Consider the following 27757-nt stretch of genomic DNA (forward strand, 5'->3'; position numbering starts at 1 on the left):
TCAGGGTATAATATACCAAAATACCGACACAATTTCATACATTTCAAGAAATATACTAACTGTAGCACGTGGCGGTTACACTTCGAATTAAAAAAAAAAATTTTTTTTTCAGTTTTCAAATTATTTTTATTTCAGCAAATACATAAAAATAAACATAAAAAATTGAATAAAATTTTTTGTTTAAAAATTGTTTTCATTGAAAAAAAATTATTTTTTCACTTTGATACCCTTTAAAAAGGCGTATTTGTGGGCGTGGTACTTTATGCAGTACATATATACATTTTACAATAATTACCTGTCCAATGCCGTTTAAATTATTCGATTACCTTATTTGGTTCAAAAGATATGATTTTTGCAACGCTAAATGAGAAAAGGCGCTACTGTGCGCCGTTGGATTTTCCGGCCCGCATTGGAGACGGGCTTTCTGCACTAGTTCACCTAGCGGCACCTGCCCCGCAATGACCAGGGCCGCTTCGTCGGAGACCGTCCTAAAGGCGCACGAGTTACCGACCAGTCGGTAGGCAACAACCCGCCGGCTTAACCACCCAGAGCTACCCTAGAATTGGTATGCTAACGGGATGGTTACTGCATGGGCAGCGGCCAGACGAAGTCAGCAGTTTCTGTATCGCTAAAAAAAAAAAAAAAAAAAAAAAAAAAAAAACTAACTGAGAAAAAGATTGAAGCTACAGTTCCAATAATTCAAAATGTCAACTTCACGGAACAAATTGAAGACATCAACCTACATAAATTGAATATGAGATCCATCAACGCTTCCAACTCCATCATCTACTGGAGGAAATTTACAACTTCAAACTTCGGAGCTATATATCTACTAATTACTATTGGAACTATAATAATCATTATTTTTGTCTACACTAAGAAGAGAGTGGTATTCACATCGCTACCAGAACCAAGTTTCGTGTCGTCGACACCTTCACTGTGGCCGTCACTTCAATCCGGGAGGGGAGGAGTTACCGACCAGTCGGTAGGCAACAACCCGCCGGGTAAACCACCCAGAGCTACCCTAGAATTGGTACGCTAACGGGATGGTTAGTGCATGGGCAGCGGCCAGACGAAGTCAGCAGTTTCTGTATCGCTAAATTATTTACATACATATGTTGCAATCCAACATCGACCAAAGCCGGACAACGACCACTTGAGTCGTTGCCCTGCATCGATTCCGCTGACGCCGCAACAGGATGCCCCAACCTCTCTCTCAACAGGAAACATGACACGAGCAGCTACTTGGGCTGAATTCACTGGAAACTATATTTGATTATTTCTTTGACTTAAGCACTTTATGTATTAGTAAATAAGACTTATGTACAATTCGGCAGCGGAGGCAACTTGGCCACCGCTGAATAATATATTATGCATTCGAAAAACGAAACTCAAACTGGCGAGTTGGAATTACTTCTTTACTAAATTGAGAAAGGACATTTAAACATCCACTCCGGACCACCACCCAGGATTGGATCATAACTGGCGCAGCCGATCACGGGCAAAGGATGGATCTACTCACACTAATATTATTGTAAGCACAAACACAAGTAGGGTTGTAGACTGTGTAAAATAAATAAATTGAGATGAAGTGAATTAATCAGTGCAAGTGCAATAAAGTAATAAAAGAAGACCAAGAAGCTGAATGCAAATAATAATTATGCAAACCAGTGTAGCGACTGTGGTGGGACGATATATAAAAAAAAAAAAAAGAAGAGATATATATAAAAAAAAAATAAATAATAATGTGAACAAATATAAATCGGAGGTAGTTTCGCAGCCCCATGGCGTGTTCAGCGAATACTACCGATATCAGTGGTACCCAAATATTGTAAAAGTAAGGCATATATAAAAAATATAATAATAAAAGAAATACTAAACTTAATAGGGGGACAATTCGGACTTAGTTTCGCAGTCCCATGGCGTGTTCGGCGAATACTACCGATATTGGTTCTACCCAAGCGTGGTGTTATGTACACAAATATACATATATTAAAACAAAAAAATATAATAGAAATACTAAACTTAATAGGGGGACAATTCGGACTTAGTTTCGCAGTCCCATAGCGTGTTCGGCGAGTACTACCGATATTGGTCTTACCCTTGCATCGTGTTTTATATATATTACAAATTATTACTATGGAAAAGAAGAAATGTCGATACAAAAAAAATATATACTAAAAGTTTGATCTGCGCAGTCCCATGGCGTGTTCTGCGTAGTACAACGATTTTGTGAATATTCGAATATAAAAAAAAAAAAAAAAAATATATATATAAATTTGTGATTATAGATACGGTGAAATGCACCGCAGTCCCATGGCGTGTTCTGCGGGGCGCTACCGTAGGGTACCCTGAATCAGATATCGACTCACCACACAGCTATTCATATACAATATATTAAAATTTTTAATAAAAAGAAATATAAGAAAAAACAATTTTTAAGAAAAAAAAATCATATTTAACCTATCTCTGGTTTACTACAACACTATAGTGATTAATACACAAAAAATATATAGAACAAAAATATTTGACTAAAGTAAACTCAAAAATTTTTAATTGTTGGATCAAAAGATAAGAAAGATATTCATTTTTCACAGATTGTCTACAATATAACCACCTAAGGAATCGTATCGAAAATACACACCAACACACACGCATCCACACTACCGAGTTATTATTATATAAATGCAAGCTATTTAAATTTTAAGTAAGCCTATACGAATAATATTCACCCAACGAGTAATAAATAATTTGATTTGATGCCGAACATTTCCAAAGTAACAAAACTATTACCAGCGGCCAGAGTTAACACTAGAGGGGGAAATAAGAAACAGGCACCACAGGAACAGGTACCACAGAGTAGTGCATTGTCTCTAAGACCCATAATAACACCCTCACCGTTGAACATGGATTCCAGTACAAATTCGTCACCTCCACATAATATTAATACCCAGATCAACCCTATCGACTTATTCGCATCTATGAGAATTCCGGATGTGATCCGATTGTTGCCCACTTATGCAGGAGACCCGTTTACACTAAATGAATTTATTAATAACGTAGAGGAGATCATACTGATGATTAGAGGTACAGACCAAACCCCGTACGGACAGATGTTGCTCAGAGCAATCAGACAAAAAATTGAAGGGAAAGCAAACGAAGCGGTTATCGCCTCTGGAGCAAATTTAAATTGGGATGACATTAAAGACGCATTGGTAAGACATTGCAGTGACAGAAGAGACGAAGAAACACTCACCACCGAGTTATATGGGTTAAAGTATAAACAGTTGTCAACTCAGAAATTGTACGACCAGATAACAAAACTCAAGTTGGCGCTATTCAGACAGGTCGAAATGAAAGAAGCCGAACCAATAACTATCAAAATTAGGAAGAAGGTGATTGCTGAGACGTGCTTGACTACATTTTTAGGAGGACTGAGGGGAAACTTAAATAGCCTGGTTAGAATGCAAAAACCGGCAGACTTGGAGGAGGCGTACGATATAGCAGAAAAAAAAAGGAGTCTTTATTTCGCGGCAAACTCGACCTATAGGAACCAAGAAAGACAACAATACGGACAATATAATCAATTTCGGACAAATTCAAATCAATATATGAATCGCAACTATAACCAATATCAGAATAGGAATCAGAATCAACATCAAAACAGGGACAATAGGCAGTACCAAAACAATAATTACAATCGATACAATAAGTCCGATAGTACGGATTACAATCGGACAAGCAATAATTATAAAAATCAAAATATGAGGTATCCGGCTATTATGCCATCGGATGATAGGCCGAGTACATTCAGCGACGCAGCCAGGAGAAACACCAACAATAACAAATTCAATAATAACGGACAGCTTCGAAACAAAGAATAATAATAAGGACGAATCTGACGTTATACATACCATTCAGGAGGACGAAAATTTTCAGTCACGAGCCTCGAAACACAAACAGGATTCTTGAGTAAATTGAACTTACAATCAAATTTACCGTATATACAGTTATCTTTTCGAAACAATTATAAGTTAAAGTTCCTGATTGACACCGGCGCACAGGGTTCTTTCATCAACCCCAAAAGATAAAAATCAAAGACCCCGTTATGATTTCAACCATGCTTAACGATTATCTCATTTCATTATTGGCGGTACTTCCTATTTTTGAAGAATTTAGAGACCCCAGAAGATTTTCACTCTTACTGTTCGACTTTAATCCATTTTTTGACGGCCTAATAGGAATGAATATTTTATCACAACTCCCAGCGGTTATAGATATTTCCAAATTAAATTTCTCTATACCAAATGCAAATCTATCGATCCAACTGCAACCTAACTCTTCCTCAGAAATTCACGAAATTGAGGAAGAATCTAAAACATTAATTAAAGTCCCAGTTAGCGTCGAAGAAGGGCCGTTCTTGTGTAATCAGATCCAACTAGGTGAGGATTTTTTCATTACTGGAGGAATCTATAAGGCTACTAATAATATCGGCCTTATTGAAATAAATAATTTCTCTACCAAACCTAAGAAATTCTGCTTGGACTCAAGGCTACAGGTAAACAAGTTTAATGAGGACGATTTCGCCCTTGTTTGTCAATTACCTAGGGCCGAAGAACACAACAGGATAGAACAAAACGAAAAATTTCGATACCATTAGAACTACACATCTCAACGAGGAGGAAAAGCAGCAACTTTTTAAACTCTTCAACAATTTCAACAATCTTATATTCCGAGAGGGAGATAAACTTTCATTTACTAATCAGATAAAGCACGACATAACCATTTCGGATGCTAAACCAGTATTTTGTAGGCCATTTCGATTCAGTCAGACGGAATCAACCGAAATCAGAAGTCAGATAAATAAATTACTAGACCAGAACATAATTAAACATTCACATTCACCGTGGAGCGCTCCAGTATTCCTCGTTTCCAAGAAACTGGACGCCACCGGTAAGCAAAAATGGAGAATGGTTGTCGACTTCAGGAAACTTAATGAAAAGACAATTAAAGATAGGTATCCAATGCCAAATATAAACGATGTCCTTGATAAGAATGGAAGGGCTAAATATTTCTCGGCGCTAGATCTTGCTAGTGGCTATCATCAAATCGAAATGAATCCCAGAGATATTCCAAAAACAGCCTTCACGGCACAAGGAGGGCATTATGAATTCATTCGTATGCCTTTCGTGTTAACAAACGCTCCCGCAACTTTCCAAAGAGTAATGGACAACGTATTAGCCGATCTTAACCGAGAATGTTGCCTAGTGTACCTTGACGACATAATTATTTTCTCCCCATCCTTACAGGATCACATTTCAGACCTACGTTCAGTTTTCCAAAGACTTCGCCAAGCAAATTTAAAAATTCAACCTGATAAATCAGAATTTTTGCATAAAAAAAATTGAATATTTGGGACATATCGTTACGGAAGACGGTATAAGACAAAATCCCAAAAAAATAGAGGCAATAAAAGCGTTTCCAATCCCAACTACCAAAAAGGAGATCAAGTCATTTCTAGGCTTCTTAGGGTATTACAGAAAATTCATACGAGGTTTTGCTAAGATCACTAAGCCAATGACTCAACAATTAAAAGGGAAGGCCCCTGTATTGTTGACAGAGGAGTTCGAGAGTGCGTTCGAAAGTTGTAAAACCTAATTGTGTAATGATCCACTACTGAAATACCCAGACTTTTCAAAGCCGTTCATTCTAACGACAGATGCTAGTAATGTAGCAATAGGAGCAGTATTGTCACAAGGAAATTTAGGGTCAGAAAGGCCAGTTTTGACCTAGACAATATCACAGAAATTTTGAGAGGACTCCTTAATGCTAAAAGATTACACGCTATCTTAGCGGATGACACCATTTTCGGATTAATCAAAGAAGTTCACGCTAAGTACTTTAAAGATTATAAATTGATTAGATGTGAACTGCTCCTCAAAGACATTACATCTCAAGAAGATCAGGAAACAGCAATTGGAGAGTACCATCGCAATAGTAATCACCGCGGTATTGAAGAGACATTGAATCACCTTAAAAGAACCATTTATTTCCCATACATGAAACAAAAGATCGCACGGTTTATCAATCAGTGTGACACTTGCCAACCGCTAAAATATGACAGACAACCACCAAGACCGGAGTATCAGAAGACTGAGGACCCCGGCAGTACCGTTACAGATTGTCCACAAGGACATCTATACTATAAATGCGAAGACTATCCTCACATTAATTGATAAGTTTTCAAAATTCGCTAGTGCCTACAATTCCAGCTAGAAGCTGTATAAATGTCGTAAAAGCGCTAAAGCAATATTTTTGCGTTGTAGGTGTACCGGCTAAGTTAGTATTCGACCAAGGAGCTGAGTTCTCAGGGAGGATCTTTGTAGATTGTTGTAAACAATACAATATAGACACACATGTTACTTCATTCCAGCAATCGTCAAGCAATGCTCCCGTAGAAAGGCTACATTCCTCGTTAACTGAAATCTATAGAATTATCTTCGAAAATAGGAAAGCTAACAAGCTGGACTGTGATCACGAAGAGATCTTATTTGAAACCCTAACTACGTACAACAACGCCATATATTCTGCAACTAAATATACCCCGTTTGAATTATTCTCAGGACGGACACACGTCTTTAACAAAAACATTAAATACAGTAACGAACATGACTACTTGCAGAAATTAAACGAATTCCAAAATATATTGTATCCCAGAGTAAAAGCTCAGTTAGAGCACAAGATGAATGTTAGAATCGAGAAGCTAAATGAAAATAGAATCCAACCCATGGAGGTCAAACCTAATGACATAATCTTTAGAAAAGAAAATAGACGAAATAAACTCACGCCACGCTTTTCAAAACACAAAGTACTTAGGGACAATAAAATCACACTTACTTCAATTAAAAAACAGAAGTTACACAAAGCTAAAATGAAGAACAAAATAAAACCAAATTTCAATTAATTTTACAGGTTTACGCTTACGGCGGCACAAGACCTCAAGGTTCAACATTTAGACAACTATCCTGAGAATCAGCCTGGGGGAAGCAAAAATAGTTCAATCCCATATATTTTTGACACACACAATCAACTTACAAGATTTTATCGACGGTATTGAAAATTTTAATAAAGCGATAGTTCAATTACAAAATAATGCACACCCGGAGGCGACATTGGACTGATTATTCACGAAATTAGAACAACTAAAGGCCAGGGTGGAAGTACTATTGCCAAGACACAGACAACGGAGAGGATTAATAAACGGGTTAGGTAGCGTTATAAAAATTGCAACGGGAAATGTAGACGACACCGACGGAATTAGAATTGAGAATAATTTGAAGACCTTGAACGAAAATCAAAGGGAGTTAACACAGATCACTAACAGACAGGAGATAATTAATAAAGACATTAAGGGGGTCTTCTCATTCAAAAGCCGTTTTTTGGACCCTTTTTAAAAAAGTTCTTATTTGAAAACGCAAAGAATAATTGAAAACTTTTTTATTTATTGTATTCAAAAATGTTCAAAGTAACTAAAAAAGTTGTTCTTGCCTCGATACGAGGGTTGTTCAAAGAGTAATGAGACTTCAAACTTGGTGGTCGAAAAAAAAGGTGTCGTCCTGGCGGCCACGATTCAGGGTCTCCAGAGCGTCCGAAATGAAAAATAAAAACGGGGTTATAATCAGAATAGATGTCATTTTCGGCTGACGGAACAGATTTTTTTAAAAAAATTTTAAAACAAAATGGCGGCCATTCAAAAAAAAAAATTCGATTTCGGGCGTTTTTTTTTTGTAGTTTAGTGTAAAAAAAAAATAGAAAAAAAAATTTTTTTTTAAATCTGTTCCGTCAGCCGAAAATGACATCTATTCTGCGTCGATTTCACTTTGTTTCATAAAAATCGGTTCAGTTGAACTGGAGATATCATGGCCGCCAGTTCGAAAAACGTGGTTTCGAGATAAACGCGTTTGAAGTTAGAAAAAAGCTCATTTTGCATAGATCTTGCTTCACAAAAAATGCTGTATCTTCTAAAGTATTTCGAATTTCTAAAAATCCTTTTGGGGACATATACACCATCCCAAGCTATAAATAAATGCAAAAAAAAAAAAATCGAAAAAAAAAGTTGCCCAATGAGAAGACCCCCTTAAGACTAGGTTTGACAACATTACAGAACACATAAATAGGGAACAACAGATAATAAATAGTTTCCTCAATAGCTATAAAAACAGCATTTCTAAGACCCTGAATTCAGAATACAAATTTTTACATACAATCCAATACATTTCTCGAATTAACATGAACATCGACATATTATCAAATTATTTAAGAAACATAGAAGAAAGCATGCTACTGGCAAAGCTAAAAATTGTACCAACATTTATTTTATCACAAGAAGAACTCAAAATTATTAGACGAGAACTAGACGACTCGGAATTACGGGAATTGTCAGACGAATATATATTTAAGATGTTAGACCTAGAAACTTTTATGATAGGAATTAAGGTGTAAGGAAGTTCGACGGCTGGGGTAAGTCTCAGTCACGTCCAAGGTCCTCTTTAACAGAAAAATTTGTAAAGATGTGGGACAAAGTGTTTTGACGCGCGGTAAACTGACGTGAGATGGTGGCTGTCAGTTACCGGGATACGAAGCCAGAGAAATGACTTGTCCGGCCTTTGCAATAAAGCGAAATAATCGTCGGAGCGCGTTTTGGGTCGGGCCCATAGCAATCGCTAGAAGGAGACCGAGAGAGGGGTCGATTTTGGGGACCACCGTTTCCTAGGGCAGAGTTTATGGCCTAAAATCTAGGCATTTTTGGGAAAATATTCTACGTGAGTCATGGCCAGCATGATCTTGGGTCGTTCCCTGCGAGCTGGCCTCGATCTGAGCCGAAGATTTTTCTTGAGAAAGCTTTTCTGGAATTTATTTAATTTTTCCTCATGTTTAAATTTCTCTGCATTTATTTTCTCAGGGTGGGCCGTGGTTAGATTATCCGCGAGAGCAGAAATATATTTTAAATAAAATTTTACTTAAATCTTATTATTTCAAGTTCGGAGTAAAATTTTCCCCAGTGTAGGCGAGACTCAGCCATCCCCCCGCAAGCACCAAAAATATCAATCTGTACGAGTTTAGGTTTAATTAGTTTTCAGTTTTCATTGTACGAGTTTATTTTTAATCAAGTTGTATTTTGGTTTTCAGAATTTTTTTTCTTTTCACTTTTGTTTGTCTTTTTATTTAATCAAGGTTGGCAGGGATTTTTAACAAAAAAAAATAAGGTTAGATGTCGGGGCAATATTTCTAGCCTACTCTAGCGAAAACCGCATCTCGGCCATCGAGAAATTTCTATTCACACGTGTACCCGCTGGCCAAAATGCGATCCTCCCTATACACTCACCCGTCTCCGTTTTCCGCACACACACACGTGCCTGTGGCTGCTGCTTCCGCCACGTCCTCGCCTCCGTCCGCTTCCAAAAAGGTGCCTCCAAATTCTCCGCACTCCACGGGCTGCCGTCACTATCCCTGGTCACTTCGAGCACCACCTCCTGGCTGGTCTCGGGTTATAACATTGTCCTCGTTGGCCGCAGAAACTCCGTCGCGTAGAAACTCCCGTTGTGGTGACGTTGAAACTCCGTCGACCGCTCGCACGTCTATACGTTTTCGTCACCTCCGCAAAAGTAAATCAGACCACGCGGCTTTGCCAAATTTTTGGCCGCGCCGGTAACTTTCCGTTGCTCATTGCATTGCGGTGCATCAGCTTCCCTCTCGCTCTCTCCTGTTGGCGCGTGCCAAATTTCGGGGGTTGTTTTGCGCTCGATCGTATGCTCGCTCTCTGTTGCTCTCATACGGCGCTAACTCCGTGGCCACTTATTCGTGGTGAATAGCTCTCTCTGCTCTCCGCGTGTAGATGTGTGTGTGTGTGTGTGTGCGGGGTCTAGAGATGTGAGAACGGGGAACCAAAGATAATTACAAATTTTTGTCTATGCTTATAAATGACTATGTTATTATACTAAAATATACGCCGCTTATTGTATAAAGAAATAGAGGAATGCTTATATCTACAATGATTTATATATACAAAGCTTATAGTTACAAAGGGCGAAGTGATAAAGTATTTTACAAGAAATATATTTATATATTGACAAAGAGAGTAATTGGGCGTTTGCCGGTTTGTTTTTGTTGTTTTTTTTTTCGCTGCTCGCTGCGGTGGCTCTCCATGAGCGTTGGCGGCGGTTGTTTTGCCGTCGGCTGTTGTTGTTGTCGCTGCCGGCTCCTGATCGCCGTTGTTGTTGGCTTGGTGAGCTGTTGATACGCGCTGCCGCTGTTGATGACGTAGCTGCGGTTGTTTTTGCTGGCTACGGGCGCGAAGTATTGTTTTCGCTGGTCGCGCTGGCCGTTGCCATTGCCGCTGCTGTTGGCCGCTGTTCTGGCCGTTTTGTTGTGGCCGGCGTTGATGACGTCGACGGCCGGTGTTGTGGCCGTTTTGTTGATGACGTCGACGTTGGTGACGTGGCGGCCGTCGTTGTTGTTGACGGCGAGAGCGCGCTGTTGTTGTGGCCGCTGCTCGGGCCGGTGTTGAGGCCGCTGGCCGCTGTTTCTGACGTCGCTGTTGATGACGTGGCCGTTGTTCTGGCTGATGTTGTTGCCGTCGGCTGCTGGCGCGGGTGGCCGGTGTTAAGGCTGATGTTGGTGCCGCCGCCAGTATTGGTGGGGAGTCAGACGACTCCTCACATCCTCCCCTTACTTCGGGGTGCGCTGAGAGATGGTGACCACGTTCCCCTTGCTGAAATGGACCCTGAATTCCACTGGGCCCGCGTAGTACAGGAATTTCCTGCTCACTCGCCTGTTCGCTGCCTCCTGTGGTTGGACGCGCTCGACCACAGAGCGTGGGATCCGTCCTCCCGGGATCCGGATACGCCAATGTCGTGGCGGCAGGACCCAGTCCTCATCGGCAGTGGGATACTCCTCCTTCTCCTCGGCTGCGGGGGTGGCAGGCGGACCCTTGCTCGGCACCGGTGTAGGGCGGTTGCGTTGTTCAGCTCGCTCTCGGCGGGCCTTAGCGAGACAGTCCTGATCGTACTGCACAAACCAGGGATCGGGGGGCAGCTCGCTCGCGCTGCGCTTGGGTTTCGGCTTTGGCTTCAGGCCGCATATCACCCCGGACGCGGAGAAAATGGTGCGTCGGGCAACGTCGGCCGGGTCGAAGTCCGACATGCTGCTGGCCCGCCGGTGTCTCTCGTAGGTGGGGCCCACGTCGTCGTCCTCCTGGCTGCCGTCGTCGTCGGCTGCGCTCCCGTTGCTGCCCTTGCTGCTAGGGCCTGTGGCGACTACGTCGTTGTTGTCGCTGCTCCCGTCCGGTCGACCGTGGCGGTTCTCCTCGGGTGTCGCCGACCTCGAGGTCCCCACGGCCGACGCGAACACCACCCGGCGACGTGCGGCTGGCACCCGGTTGGGCACCGCCGCGGCTGCGCCGGCGTGGCTAACTGCGCGCTGGAGATCGGGCAGTGGTCTGCGGCCCGCGAGAATCTCGTCAGCGTGCTCCAGTGCCTCGCTGAAGGCCTCCCAGTCGACGTCCTTTGGCAGGAATCCCTCGGCTGGATATCCCAGCACCACGTCATCCGTGCGGGGGACTTCCACGGTGGCCGCGGCTGATGTCGCTGCGCGCCACAAACGGCCAGGCTTGTTCGATGCCATTGTCTCTGTAGAGGGAGAAAAACAAAGGTTTATTAGCTCGCGGTTGTGATGATTACTAACTAAGGTTTTAAGGAAAGTTAGTAATAAGGCAAAAGGTTCGCTGCGATGGCACTGGGAGCGTTGAGTTTCCACTAGGGAAAGTGGGACGTTGGGAAAGCGCACCCTCCAGCAAGTGGCCCCACTGACTCAATTGTTGGCTCCTGTATCAGTGTTCCTAGGTGGCTCTTGCCTCGGCCGGATCGAGCGTGACTCGTCGGCTTCTTTGGAGCAAGTTGGTTGCTGTTTTGCCGTCTTCATACGGACTTCCGTGACTGCTGCTGCGTGGCTGTCGCCGTGTGTTCTCCCGCCGTCCGCGGGTATCCTTGTCTTCTGCGTCTCTGCTGCTGCTGCTCTGCTGCTCAGGGGTTTAGCGCTCCTCGATCGCTAAACTTGCTCCGTAATCGGTGTGTCTTCTACGTGGTCCAGTCTGCGGGGCACCAGATTCTGTGTTTCTGGCTCGTTGACTGCTTCCTTCAAGTCTCCAAGGGCTGCTGTTCGACGTTGCCGGCTGTGAAGATGCTGCAAGCGCACTATGGTGGGAGAGAAAAATTTGATTACTTTGTACGGGCCTTCATATTTGGGAGCGAGCTTGGCGGCAAAGTTATCTGCTGCCTTAGACAAATGATGCTGCTTTACAAAGACCAGTGATCCTATGGTTGGCCTCCATGATCGTCGTCTGAGATCATAATGCTTGCGCTGTTCCAACGACGCCCGTTGAGTGTTCTCTCGAACCACCTTGAAAATATCCCGTAGCAATTCCGCCTTTGCTTCCGGGGAATGTGGCGCTTGGCTTGGTCCTGGAGTCACTTCATCATACAGGGCTCCTGGGAGTCGTGGCTCTCGGCCTTGAACGATGAACGCCGGACTAAATCCGGTTGAGTCTGAGACGCTGCTATTTATCGCCAGGTTCAATTCGGGCAGAAGTTCGTCCCAAGTCGTCTGCTTGTCCTCGATATACTGGGCGACCATTGTTTTAATGGTTCGGTTGGCCCTCTCTGTCGGGTTCTGCTGCGGGGTGTAGGGCGCTGTATATTGGATCTCCATCCCTGCCTGCTTACAAAAGGATTTAAACGAACGACTCGTAAACTGTGTCCCATTGTCACAGACAAAAGTGCGAGGAACTCCGAAGTGATTTAAAATCCTCTCCCTAAAGGATTTTTCGAGATGTGCTGAGGTGGCTTTTCTAAGTGGGACCAGCTCGACCCACTTCGAGAACGCGTCGAAAAATACGAGCAACATTGTATTCCCCCCTTTTGATCGCGGAAGAGGCCCAATAAAATCGGCGCAGACAGTATCGAATGGCTCACTCACCTGCCTGGTAAACATTTTACCCGCTGGCTTGGCTTGACTAACTTTGAATCGCTGACAAGTGTCGCACTTGCGAACGTACCTGGAAATATCGCGAAAGAGGCCCGGCCAGTAGTATCTCTGGGCGATCCGGGCGGTTGTCTTCCTGATTCCGAGGTGCCCTGCCGTGGGCTGGTCATGGCATTCCGCCAGTACTCGCTGTCGGTGTTCCTTGGCCACACACAGTTTCCATGGCACGGAGTCTTCGTCGTCGGGTCGAGATCCGATGTGTCTATACAGCTGCTGGTTCTCATATACGTAGTCCGGGTAATCCTCAGGTCTGTCCTGTACAAGCTTCACCATCCGCTGGTACCATGTACTCTCCGGCTTATCCTCCTGGATCATCTGTAGTACCTCCAAAGGCTGTCGAGAAAGTGCATCCGCGACGACGTTCTGGCTCCCGCGTCTATAGGTGACATCGAACTGGTACTGCTGGAGCTCTAGCGCCCAGCGCGCTACACGGCCGGTGGGATTCTCAATCGAGTTGAGCCACTTCAGAGCGAGATGATCGGTTATCACCTCAAATCGATATCCTTCCAAATAACATCTGAGCTTCCTGATGGCCCATATGATAGCCAGACACTCCTTTTCCGTGGCGGAATAGTTCTCCTCTGCAGCGATGAGGCGTCTGCTGTTAAATGCGATGACTCGTTCTTCCCCTTGGATTGTCTGGGTTAACACTGCTCCGAGGCCGATGTCGCTGGCGTCCGTTTGTAACACGAACTTCTCGTTGAAATCCGGGCAGGCAAGAACCGGTGCCTCCGTCAGTTTACTCTTCAGGTCATCGAACGCATCCTGCTGCTCCTTCTCCCATTGCCACTTCTTGCCCTTCTTGAGCAGTAGAGACATGGGCTGCACGACGCTAGCAAAGTTTGGTACGAATCGCCGATACCAAGACGCGATACCCAAACACCTCCTAAGCTCCTTGCACGTGGTCGGTGGACTCAGTTGCCGTACTGCTGAGATCTTTTCGGGGTCGGTGTGAATTCCCTCCTCGCTGATAACATGTCCCAAGTATACCAGGCTGCGCTTAAAGAAGCTGCACTTCTTTGCGTTGAGGCGAAGGTTCGCCTTTCGTAGCCGTCGGAATACTTCTCGCAGATGCTGTACGTGCTCGTCCAGAGTGCGTCCGATGATGATGATATCATCTAAATACGCAAACGCGTTGGGCTCCATGTCCGGTCCTATGACGCTGTCGAGCGCCCGCTGGAATGTGGCTGGTGCTGAGTGGAGGCCAAACGGCATCACTTTCCAGTGGTACAGGCCCCTCCCGGGGACTGTAAAGGCAGTGCATTCGCGACTAGACTCGGCTACAGGAATTTGCCAATATCCGCTCTTCAGATCGAGCGTCGATATATATTTGGCATGGCGCAGGCGTTCCAAGATGTGTGTTATCCTTGGCAGCGGGTATGCATCTGGAATGGAGTGAGCATTTAATTGGCGAAAATCCACGCAAAGTCGCATCTCTCCGGACTTCTTGCCCACGAGTACGATCGGGGCGCTGTGGGGACTCCGTGAGGGCTCTATACAGTCGTTGCGCAGCAGCTCGTCGATCTGCTCATCAATAATCCTTTGCATCGCGGGATTCTTTGGAAAGTATCTCTGTTTGATGGGCTTGTCATCCCGCATCGTGATCGTGTGCTCCGCGATATTCGACACTCCTGTCAATCCGTCGAATTTAGCCAATTCCTCCTGTAGAAACTGGTTCACCCATGGTTCCAAGTCTGCGTGCTCCGTGTGTTCGGTGATGACAGCTAGTGCTCCTCCAGCGTCAGATCTAGGCTCCGGGATGGCTGGTGAAGGGGCTCGCCTTTCCGCTACGGGTTCCACTGCCGGCTCCACTGGCCTGGTGGCTTGTCTTCGTCGAAACGGATTGTTTCGTACGGCGTTGTCATCCCGAGGCCCTAAGACGCTGCTGGTCGGGGCATCTTGGGTCTCCTGATCTGGTTCGTTGCTGGCTGGTGTGGCTTCTACGGCTTCGATGGGGTCTGCTGCTTTCGGAGTGAACGCGTTTGTCAAGACCGACGGCGTAGCTAAATTATAGGTGGGGCTAGTTAACACGAAAGGGCTCAGCTGCAGTGATGCGCGGCCACATTGAATGCTGGCAGATACGCCACAGAGGAAGTCCATGCCTAGAAGCACGTCTTCCATGATTGAAGGCAGAACTAGCAAAGGAAAAGTTACCCTACGTTGGTCGAGCTGGACTTGGGCGACTAGAGACGTTGTGATCTCTTTGCGGGAGCCTTCAGCCAGGTTGACGTGAGTGCGTACCGACCGTACGTTATGTGTTGTTCCTACGAGCTGAATCACTCGTTCACTCACAAAGCTCCTACTGGCTCCTGTATCTATAGTCGCGCTGAACTTCTGCCCCTCGATCTGCACCTGCGCGATGATCCGACCAGCCTGCACCTGTAATATCTCTCCTAATTCCGGGGATTCCTGAAGGCAGTCTCCGTCCGCTCCCCGAGTGGGCGAAGACTCCTCTCGTTTCCCGGCTGTGTGCGTCTGCAACACTCGACTGTGCGTATTCCCCGACGCCCACAATCCCAACAGAAAAGAACTCTGGGATTGCGGCACGTTGCCTGCTGGTGGCCCTCTTGAGCACAATTCCTACACGCAAACCTGAAATTTGTGATCGTTGACAGATTCCCTACTCGAGGGCCCTGTGGGGTCGTAGCTGGGATGGGTGGTCGCCCGACTGTTCGCGAGAAATTTTGTTGAACTGCTGGTGGCTCGTATCCGCTCCTCCTTGGCGCGGGTTGTGGCTCAGCTACCATCCTGGCATGGCTTCCAGTGCTCCGGTCCCGAGTGACCTCGAAATTGACCGCCAAACTGGTGAGTTGCTCCAATGTGGTAAAGTCGTGCCTCCTGGCGTACATCTGGTACTCCGGTTGGAGGTTCTCGTAGATGCGCTCCAGCTCTTGTTCCGCGCTGTATCCCGCTCGGTGCATCAACAGTTTGATGTTGACGAGATATTGCTTGAACGTCTCCCCTCGACGCTGATCCCTAGTGCGGATCTCATCCTCGAGTCGCTGGAAATACCTCGGCGGCAAGAAGAAATCCAAAAACGCCTTTTTGAACCTCGTCCATGATTCTCCTAGCAGCTGGCTCGTCCGGAACCAGTGCTCGGCCGTGTCCGTCAAAAGACCAGGGATGGCCTGCGGCATCTTCTCCACGTCGACTTCGTAGGCAGTTGCTCGCTCCTCGAGATGCTGGATGAAGGTGATGGGATCCGTGGTGCCATCGAAAGTTATTCCCCAGTTCCTGAGTTTCTCCGACAGTGTTGCTGCTGACATCTCCGCCTTCTTTGGAAGAATCTCTCGCCTGGCCGGGAGGGTCTCCACGTCTCTGGCCACGTCGGCGGTAACTCTGCCCTCCAGTACCGGCACTTGCAGTTGCGCGGGACCCGGTGGGTGTGGTTGTGGACTCGGCGATCGTTGTTTCCTATCCGCTAGAGTGGCGTTGATTTCCGCCTCACATTCCTGTAGTCGTTCGATGACTTCCAGCACGTGATCATCTTGATTGTTGAAGGCAGCCAGCCGGCTCCGCATTTCCTCCACGGTTCCGGTTGCTTCCAAGGAAAACTCCTTCAAAATCGCCTCCAATTCCCGCTTCCGCAGATACGCGATCCAGCGTGCGCCCATATTGCTGTGAAAAATTTAATCGACTGGCAAACGACAGGAAAAATTTCGAAAGGTCGAGAGAAATATTTCAGACGAGGGTCAAGCGACGGTTGAGTTGATTAAACTTCAGTGAACTATTTGGGTTTTATTTTTCGCACAAAAAAAAAATCACCAAATGCCCACGTGCAACTAGGTTAAACTCGAATTTGATGTAAAACGACGATTTAATGTTGCTGCTCTCCTCGACGGGGATTAAAATTTCCACGACGATGAGTCAAATTAGGCGACGGCGATGTAAATTTAATTCGACGATGATGCAAAGTTTTATTCCACGATGCTGTAAATTTTATTCGACGGTGATCGCGACTTAGTAAAATTGGTACGACGATGGCTTTTATTTCCGTTGAAAACTGCGACTGTACGTGTTGACTCGACGGCGGTTGAAAAGAGAAGAGCCCCGATGCGTATCTGCAGGCTGTATTCGATCGCCGCCGGTGTGAGAGAGACGACGATGAGAGTGAAGGGTGAAAACAAAATGGCTGCGCTGTGGGGAATTTGGGTTAGCTTTTCCCTGCCTCGTGCTTTCGAAATTCTCGCGACCTGACTTGGCTACCTAGAGGGCTTTTCGCTCTCGCTCTCTCTCTCCCTTTTTTTTTTCCTCTTTGCTTTCTCTGCTCGGTTCTATTTCTTGGCTCACGTGTGTTTCTAGTCACGTGATCAAATAACCTCTCGTTTTAGGTTATGATCTTTTCACGGCTGGGGGTATAAAAATTTTCGCTGCGTGTGCCACGAGTTTCTGAGAGTGGGTATACTTTTTGGTTAAGTTCTCCCGATTTTTTTTTTGCCATGTGCCTTGAAAAATTTTCAAAGTCTTTTTTTTTTTTTTTTTCAACTTTGAGGTTATATACAATGCTCTGTATATATTCTGATCAAGATATATATATTTTCTGTAGTTTTCTGCCCTAGAAATTTTGGTGTCCCTCGACATCCGACTTTCCATACGTTCCGACTTAGAAAATTTTCTCTAAGTGGCGGAACCGAAAATTTTTCAAACTTGACGTATCCGAATGGGTCTTTAGGCCATATTTTCGACGTCTAAAGTTCGTAAACCCCATGTCCCTGCTCGGGCGCCATTCTGTAAGGAAGTTCGACGGCTGGGGTAAGTCTCAGTCACGTCCAAGGTCCTCTTTAACAGAAAAATTTGTAAAGATGTGGGACAAAGTGTTTTGACGCGCGGTAAACTGACGTGAGATGGTGGCTGTCAGTTACCGGGATACGAAGCCAGAGAAATGACTTGTCCGGCCTTTGCAATAAAGCGAAATAATCGTCGGAGCGCGTTTTGGGTCGGGCCCATAGCAAGACCGAGGAGACCGAGAGAGGGGTCGATTTTGGGGACCACCGTTTCCTAGGGCAGAGTTTATGGCCTAAAATCTAGGCATTTTTGGGAAAATATTCTACGTGAGTCATGGCCAGCATGATCTTGGGTCGTTCCCTGCGAGCTGGCCTCGATCTGAGCCGAAGATTTTTCTTGAGAAAGCTTTTCTGGAATTTATTTAATTTTTCCTCATGTTTAAATTTCTCTGCATTTATTTTCTCAGGGTGGGCCGTGGTTAGATTATCCGCGAGAGCAGAAATATATTTTAAATAAAATTTTACTTAAATCTTATTATTTCAAGTTCGGAGTAAAATTTTCCCCAGTGTAGGCGAGACTCAGCCATCCCCCCGCAAGCACCAAAAATATCAATCTGTACGAGTTTAGGTTTAATTAGTTTTCAGTTTTCATTGTACGAGTTTATTTTTAATCAAGTTGTATTTTGGTTTTCAGAATTTTTTTTCTTTTCACTTTTGTTTGTCTTTTTATTTAATCAAGGTTGGCAGGGATTTTTAACAAAAAAAAATAAGGTTAGATGTCGGGGCAATATTTCTAGCCTACTCTAGCGAAAACCGCATCTCGGCCATCGAGAAATTTCTATTCACACGTGTACCCGCTGGCCAAAATGCGATCCTCCCTATACACTCACCCGTCTCCGTTTTCCGCACACACACACGTGCCTGTGGCTGCTGCTTCCGCCACGTCCTCGCCTCCGTCCGCTTCCAAAAAGGTGCCTCCAAATTCTCCGCACTCCACGGGCTGCCGTCACTATCCCTGGTCACTTCGAGCACCACCTCCTGGCTGGTCTCGGGTTATAACATTGTCCTCGTTGGCCGCAGAAACTCCGTCGCGTAGAAACTCCCGTTGTGGTGACGTTGAAACTCCGTCGACCGCTCGCACGTCTATACGTTTTCGTCACCTCCGCAAAAGTAAATCAGACCACGCGGCTTTGCCAAATTTTTGGCCGCGCCGGTAACTTTCCGTTGCTCATTGCATTGCGGTGCATCAGCTTCCCTCTCGCTCTCTCCTGTTGGCGCGTGCCAAATTTCGGGGGTTGTTTTGCGCTCGATCGTATGCTCGCTCTCTGTTGCTCTCATACGGCGCTAACTCCGTGGCCACTTATTCGTGGTGAATAGCTCTCTCTGCTCTCCGCGTGTAGATGTGTGTGTGTGTGTGTGTGCGGGGTCTAGAGATGTGAGAACGGGGAACCAAAGATAATTACAAATTTTTGTCTATGCTTATAAATGACTATGTTATTATACTAAAATATACGCCGCTTATTGTATAAAGAAATAGAGGAATGCTTATATCTACAATGATTTATATATACAAAGCTTATAGTTACAAAGGGCGAAGTGATAAAGTATTTTACAAGAAATATATTTATATATTGACAAAGAGAGTAATTGGGCGTTTGCCGGTTTGTTTTTGTTGTTTTTTTTTTCGCTGCTCGCTGCGGTGGCTCTCCATGAGCGTTGGCGGCGGTTGTTTTGCCGTCGGCTGTTGTTGTTGTCGCTGCCGGCTCCTGATCGCCGTTGTTGTTGGCTTGGTGAGCTGTTGATACGCGCTGCCGCTGTTGATGACGTAGCTGCGGTTGTTTTTGCTGGCTACGGGCGCGAAGTATTGTTTTCGCTGGTCGCGCTGGCCGTTGCCATTGCCGCTGCTGTTGGCCGCTGTTCTGGCCGTTTTGTTGTGGCCGGCGTTGATGACGTCGACGGCCGGTGTTGTGGCCGTTTTGTTGATGACGTCGACGTTGGTGACGTGGCGGCCGTCGTTGTTGTTGACGGCGAGAGCGCGCTGTTGTTGTGGCCGCTGCTCGGGCCGGTGTTGAGGCCGCTGGCCGCTGTTTCTGACGTCGCTGTTGATGACGTGGCCGTTGTTCTGGCTGATGTTGTTGCCGTCGGCTGCTGGCGCGGGTGGCCGGTGTTAAGGCTGATGTTGGTGCCGCCGCCAGTATTGGTGGGGAGTCAGACGACTCCTCACAAAGGTTAATTTTAGAATCAGAATTCCTACATTTAAACCGACACATTATCAGTTTACACACATTGTTCCACTTCCCATAAATCAATCCAAGTTCCTAATCGTCGCAAACTATATGGCCTATCACAACGAAAATGATATACATTATTTTTCAAACAAATGTAATAAAGTTCATAAATATTTAATCTGTGAAAACGCGATTCAAAACAATGTAAAGACGGATTGCCACAATGACATCCTCACTATGAATTATGCAAAATGTAAAATTGAAGACAAGGGATGCAGGAAAGCATCACTGAGATAGAACCAGCACACATATTAATCCTAAATACTATAAATTCAACCATCCAATCAAACTGTTCGGCGAACATTTCCCTAAGTGGATCCGCATTAATTACCTTCAAAAATTGCACAGTCTATATAAACCAAATACCATATAATAAAGAATTGGCACTAACTGAGCGTTTCCAGACGAAGACTGAAGAGACGACATCCAGGTGACCTTTGGTTAAGAGGGAGGCAAAGAACCCGAGTCCTACACCAATAACTGAAATGCCTTTGTAAATTATAAATTGTTGTTTACCGTTTACTGTTATGTTTCCATGTTATGTTTGTGTTAGTGTTAGTCCCTACGTTTTATAATCATTGATTTGGTTGATTAACGTATAATTAAATTTGAACTTATATAAAAAAAAAAAAAAAAAAAAAAAAAAAAAAAAAACTAACTGAGAAAAAGATTGAAGCTACAGTTCCAATAATTCAAAATGTCAACTTCACGGAACAAATTGAAGACATCAACCTACATAAATTGAATATGAGATCCATCAACGCTTCCAACTCCATCATCTACTGGAGGAAATTTACAACTTCAAACTTCGGAGCTATATATCTACTAATTACTATTGGAACTATAATAATCATTATTCTTGTCTACACTAAGAAGAGAGTGGTATTCACATCGCTACCAGAACCAAGTTTCGTGTCGTCGACACCTTCACTGTGGCCGTCACTTCAATCCGGGAGGGGAGGAGTTACCGACCAGTCGGTAGGCAACAACCCGCCGGGTAAACCACCCAGAGCTACCCTAGAATTGGTACGCTAACGGGATGGTTAGTGCATGGGCAGCGGCCAGACGAAGTCAGCAGTTTCTGTATCGCTAAATTATTTACATACATATGTTGCAATCCAACATCGACCAAAGCCGGACAACGACCACTTGAGTCGTTGCCCTGCATCGATTCCGCTGACGCCGCAACAGGATGCCCCAACCTCTCTCTCAACAGGAAACATGACACGAGCAGCTACTTGGGCTGAATTCACTGGAAACTATATTTGATTATTTCTTTGACTTAAGCACTTTATGTATTAGTAAATAAGACTTATGTACAATTCGGCAGCGGAGGCAACTTGGCCACCGCTGAATAATATATTATGCATTCGAAAAACGAAACTCAAACTGGCGAGTTGGAATTACTTCTTTACTAAATTGAGAAAGGACATTTAAACATCCACTCCGGACCACCACCCAGGATTGGATCATAACTCACGCGACTCTCGGGGCGCACAAGCGGTAGGTTCCTTCCGCGCCGCTCACGTAGCTTTTGACTTTCGCGGCCTCCGCCCAGACTGGGGCTGCATAGAGGAGTTGCGAAGTAACGACACTCGTGAGCAACTTCCTCTTGCACTGCTTAAGGCCTCTGGTATTTAGCAGGATTCTAGAGAGAGATCTTACTGTTAGCATCTAGCCTATTCGTGATGTATTCCAGATGCTCTCTAAAGCAGAGGCGTTTATCCAGGAAGACGCCCAGGTACCTGAATCGCTGCGAGGTAATTGGCAGACCGCCTACCCGGATCTCGGCCGTTTCTACGTGCTTCCTGCTAGAGATCAGTACTGCTTCCGACTTATGTGAGGCCAGTTCTAGGCCAGCAACTGCCAACCAGGACGCGACAGCTCTAATTGCGCTGTTTGCCGCTCACTCTGCCTCTGCCAGCTTCTTGCTACGACCACCAGCGCCACGTCATCGGCAAAGCATACTATGATGGTGTTTGCGGTTAGCGGAAGGTTTAGTACTCCATTGTACATAGTATTCCAGAGCAGGACTCCGGCTGAGACCTCGTGCGTTCTGGTGCCCATTGAGGTAACCGGGAATGTTGAAGGCTTCCAGGGCCTCCAGTCCGCAGAGTTAATCGCGTTTCGAATGTCTAGTGTTACCACTAGGCAGTACTCCTTAGCGCCGTTTTTCCATCTTGTGCATGCGATGTTATTCGCGGCCAAGTTGGTCAGTCGATTTCCGTTTTCGAAAGCCGAACTGATTTGTCGAGAGTTCGCCAGCGCCCTCTATTGCAGCCTCCAGCCTCGCAATGATCACCTTCTCGAAGACTTTCCCGATCATGTCCAGCAAACAGATGGGTCTGTACGACGGCGCCTCTCCAGCGGGCTTCCACGGCTTCGGCAGAAGAAGGAGCTTTTGTCGCTACCATCGCTCTGGGAACGTGCCTTCCACCGGGCACTTGTTGAAGGTCTTGGCGATCACCTTGGGATACAGGGTCGCCCTGTTAGGGATCGAGTCGGGACATGGTGCCTTCTTATTGTTTAGGGTCCTCGCAGACTCTAGAATTTCCTGCTCCGAGACCGGGCATATCTCCACGGACTCGCTGCTCACAGGATAGTACAGCACACTATGGTCCAAAAGACGATTTTTTTGGCATAAACTCTAAGAATTAAGTTACAGACCTCAAACTTTGCACATTTTGTATTTTAAGTTAGCTTAATATGTAAACAAATTTTGGAGTCTGTGTGACCCGCCCTCTCTTGCCTCCCACAGTATTATTACAAATGTATTAGTATTAGTACAAATGTGTCTTTGAATTCAGACAAATTAGTTACATCTCTTTTGGGAAGGATACAATAATATAATAATTTATTATATTCCATTTTGTCCTTAAACTTCATCGTCTTCTTCTTCTAATACTAAAGAGCATTGGTCGTTCAGGTCCTCATCAGCATCAGAATCGGAATCAGAATTAAATTACTTTTCAGTAGACGGCAGCTCCAGAAGACTTAATACTTCTTTGGGAAGAGGTTTTTTTTAATATTTTGTCTCTTGTTTTCTCTTTCCTTTAAAAAAAACACTTGAAGGTAAAGGATCCGATGAATCTATCGCCCTGTGGAAAAGGTCAGTCATAGTATTGATTCGACTATTTTTCTTGCGTGGGAAAGTCTGTCTTCTTTGTACATTTTATTACGTGCTTCTGAGGCATTTTCGCCCAAGCAACCAAGTGGAACCAAAGTTAAGTTATTTATTTGAAACCCATGGACTAATACTTTGTGAATAGTTGGTGACATTGCCACCACGGGTATTTACTCATATATAAGTTAAACGTTTTCTCACAAAAAGTTCGACATTTTTCAAGACTTACATAATGGTTACAAGAAATTGCTATTAATATAATGTAAAAATTATTTAAAATTTGTTCGTCAAAGCAGGTTATACATAGACGAAAGTTCTTCACTTTTTGCAAAAGCTCTTCGTGCTGTATTGCCATCTGCCGTTCTGTTTTGGCAGGCTTATTCGTAGACACATTTCATTCGGCATAGCGACATAAGTCCGCGCGACATATCTCCGCCGAACTACAAACGACATATCTCCGCTCGGTGTTATGTCGTTTTCAAGCGACATATCTCCGCGCGGAGAAACAGTGACGAACTTAATTTGTGGCACAGTTGGCATGTCTGACTTTGGCACCGTTTTTCTGCATTAAATATAGCAATGTTTTCTTAAATCAAATTTTATTAAAATATATTGATCAATTTCCAACTAATGTTAATGAATCCACCTTATAGTCCGGACATTTCCCAAAGCGATTACCATCCGATTTTGGCCATGCAAAATTTTTTCGATGGACAAAAATTGAGTTCAAGGGAGCATTGTGAAAATCGAATCGCCGAGGTTTTTGCCAGTAGGGACAAGGACTTCTTAAGGAGAGGCATATACAAGTTACCATCAAAATGGCAGAAAATCATATCTCCGCCCGGAGATATGTCACTTTTTTTCTGGCGGAGATATGTCGCATGAAAACGACATAACTCCACGCGGAGATATGTCATTTTTTTCCCGGCGGAGAGATGTTGTTGTAAAACGACATAGCTCCGCGCGGAGATATGTCGTTGTAAAACGACATAAGTCCGCCCGAAAAATGTACCGGGCGGAGATATGTCGTCGGACTTATGTCGCTATGACATTTCATTCCATATCTTTTCTTGAATATATATTTTTTTTTTGCGTGCACCCATTTTAATTTTATCATCACCAATTACATGCCATTTTTGTATTTCTATTCTGTATGATATGTTCAGGACAAATTCTAAAAACCGAACCCACGCATGTAGTGGACTCACTTCAAATTGTAAAGCTTCTAGCTTAGATGTAAAGGTTTTTGAATTAAAATCTTTGGTGGCCATTACTTTTGTTGGGGTGACACCACAGATGGGACAACAATTTAGTATCAGTTAGTACGTTTAGAACTTGTCCGTCAATAAGGGTCATATGCATTTCAAACGTTACTGCAATGACAGTACAATGTACAGTGTCATCTATTTTGTAATAAAACGTTTCCAAATCTATCTATTTGATAGTCCCACTGATTTTTTCCATAATAATGTGATCAGTAGTTTCTTTTACAAATCGAATTTTTAGGGGCCTGAAAAATCGAATGGACTGCGGTGTTCGGTTAACCCATATGTTTCGCTGAAATGAGCCAATCATTTTTATGGGGATAAGAGAAATTACAAACAATGATTGATCTGAAATCTGCGCGTCTGGAGTGCTTATTTGAAACTTCTGTTTGTGTGCACTCTGGCCAGTTGACCCATCAAAACCATAACTGCAAATTAATTTTAGTCCGGAAATTGTTTAAAAACATCGGAGGAGGTTTTGTAAAGAAACTTGAGCAGTAGTTTCTGTAACATCGATTCCTATTAGCCGACATTGAGTTTTAGCTTCAATAACTTGGTTGTAACTCGGATAAATGTTACTGTTATGACTTATATTCAAAGCCCTAGTGTTGACATACTGCTGCTTAGTCAATGAATTTTCCAGGATGTAGGCTGTTGTTGTTGGTGTTGGTGTTAGTGAAGTCGGTTTTAGCATTTCAAATTGCTTTCTCAATTCCGTTGTGTTTTCAGGTGTTGTAATCGTTTCTTTTAGGACAAACGCCACATTCGTATTATTTTCTCTCTTAGCTGAAACTGCTGCAGCATGAACAAGCAGATTTGTGTTATTTTCTTTTTCATTCGCAAGCTCAGATGCCAATTTTCTTTTCAGTCTGGGCCCTGCATTTGTATAAGACAAGATTGGGCGTCCAGGTCGTTGTGGTGTCTAACAAATATTTAATGTAAATTAGATTTCAGACGACAAAAATGCACCGTGCCCTGACTTAAAACGTTCTATCATATAATTAAATGTTCTAAGGTATTTTTTTATAAAGGATTCAAAATTACTTATTTTTTTATTTAATTCTACTTTTTTGACGGAGTGTTGTTGTTGTCGGGTGCGCCAATCCGCGTGAAGAGAATCGATCGCGGAACTCAAAAGTCGGCTCGGCGAGTTGTTGTTGTTGTTGGACTCGAAAGTCTACTCGGCGAGTGGTTGTTGTTGGACTCGAAAGTCTGCTCAGAGAGGTTGTTGGTGGACTCGAAAGTCTGCTTAGAGAATTGTTGTTGTTGGGCTCGAAAGTTTGCTTAGAGAATTGTTGTTGTTGGACTCGAAAGTCAGCTCAGAGAAGTGTTGTTGTTGGACTCGAAAGTCTGCTCAGAGAATTGTTGTTGTTGGATTCGAAAGTCTCCTCAGAGAATTGTTGTTGTTGGACTCGAAAGTCTGCTCAGAGAAGTTGTTGTTGGACTCGATTGTCTGCTCAGTGAAATTGTTGTGGACTCGAAAGTCAGCTCAGAGAATGGTTGTTATTGGACTCGAAAATCTGCTCAGAGAAGTTGTTGTTGGACTCGAAAGCCAGCTCAGAAATTGAACTCGAAAGTCAGCAGAGATTGGACTCAAAAGTCAGCAGAGATTGGACTCAAAAGTCAGCAGAAATAAAGGAACTGTTGCCGATTTTCGGGGTTTGCTTTTGCCTTTACATCGGAACATAGGATTCCCAACGGGTCTAAGCCTAGATTGAAGGTAAAGTACCAAGAAAATTAGCAATACAAGTTGTAGTTAGCAAGTGGTTTGGTGAGTTGGGTAGTTTAGCTAAAGCCGAGTCTTTGATTTTTATAAAATCGAAGCCGGCTATGACCTCAAGTCTGCAATTACGAATGCTATAATTTAAAATAATAAATCATATATATTTTACATTGTCCTTCACTTTTCCACGAGTTTACAAACGTATGAAATTTTTTCGATTAAGTCGATTATAAAAATCTATATCGATGTATTGCATAATTTATTATAGAATTAATTTTATTTCCAACTGAAATGTGCAACTATTTCATTTGCTGCTGAAACTTTTTTGATTAAGTCGATTATGAAAATGTATATCGATGTATTGCATAATATATTGTAGAATTAATGTTACTTTTAGCTGAAATATGCAACTATTCGACTTTCTGCTGCTTATTAACTTTAGAAATTTTAATAATGTACCTAAAATATTTAACTAAAATTTTTTAAATCTTTAGGAATAGCCCACAATATATTTAAATAGAAATAAAACAAATATTTTATGTATAAGCAATATTTTTGTAAAAGTGTATAATTTATAACTCTAATTATTAGATTAATTTTTATGGCGTATTTACAAATTGGAGTTATTCAAACGGTGGCAAGCTTTTTTACATTTTTTGCAATTTTGGCTGAGCATGGATTTATGCCTCTGGATATTATTGGAATTCGAAACAAATGGGACTCAAAGGATAATGAGAATCTTCTAGACAGCTATAACCAAGAATGGGTATTATATCACAATACCCATTACATTATTACTCATATATTGTTTTCAGACTTACAGAGAACGTAAGGTGCTTGAATATACTGCATGTACTGGGTTTTTCGCAACAATTGTAGTAACTCAGATTTTCGACTTATTTATCTGCAAAACTCGTCGCAACTCAATCTTTCAACAGGGCATGGGCAATCATGTCCTAAACTTTGCGTTGGTGGTTGAGATTATTATTGCTTGTCTACTATGCTACGTTCCGGTGTTTGAGAAAACATTAAGAATGTATGCTGTAAAGTAAGTTTAAATATGAATAACTATATATACATAACTCATTTTTGTAATTTAAAACTTTAAAGATTTATTTGGTGGATCTACGGCGTACCGTTTGGATTGTTAATTTTTTTGTTTGATGAGGGCCGCCGTTTTCTTATAAGAAGAACACCTGGAGGCTGGGTTGAGCAAGAGACCTATTATTAATATTTGACGTAAAAAAAAACTAAGCATTAATAAAATTCCGTCGTTGTGCTGTAAAAATCCACGTAGGCAGAAAAACTATATACCTAGATGAAGATTTATGTTTACCTTGATTATTTTTTTTTTCTCATGGATCTGGTCTTATGGGCAACGTAGAACTAGTAGAGTTATAAAGTTCCGGCACTTGTGTGCTTTTCTGTATTCGATAATCATAAATGTAATATGACTATCATTATTATATTGCTGCCTCTTTTTGCTTTGCATCTTCCAGCTTTTCCTAATGTGATTCTAGTGCGTAAGTCGTCGC

At 43.6% G+C, this 27757-nt stretch overlaps 1 protein-coding gene across 1 annotated transcript in view; it reads left to right on the plus strand.

Annotated features, from left to right (window-relative positions):
* JYalpha overlaps positions 1–27551 on the plus strand; it is a 165981-nt gene extending 138430 nt beyond the window's left edge. The window contains exons 4-6 of the mRNA XM_041776486.2: positions 26814–26988; positions 27038–27270; positions 27333–27551. Of these exons, the coding sequence (XP_041632420.1) occupies positions 26814–26988; positions 27038–27270; positions 27333–27453 (529 nt within the window). The 3' untranslated portion in view covers positions 27454–27551. The remainder of the gene's footprint in view (positions 1–26813; positions 26989–27037; positions 27271–27332) is intronic.
* The last annotated feature ends 206 nt before the right edge of the window (positions 27552–27757 follow it).

The sequence above is a fragment of the Drosophila kikkawai genome, chromosome 3L (assembly GCF_030179895.1).
Source record: "Drosophila kikkawai strain 14028-0561.14 chromosome 3L, DkikHiC1v2, whole genome shotgun sequence".
NCBI lineage: Eukaryota > Metazoa > Arthropoda > Insecta > Diptera > Drosophilidae > Drosophila > Drosophila kikkawai.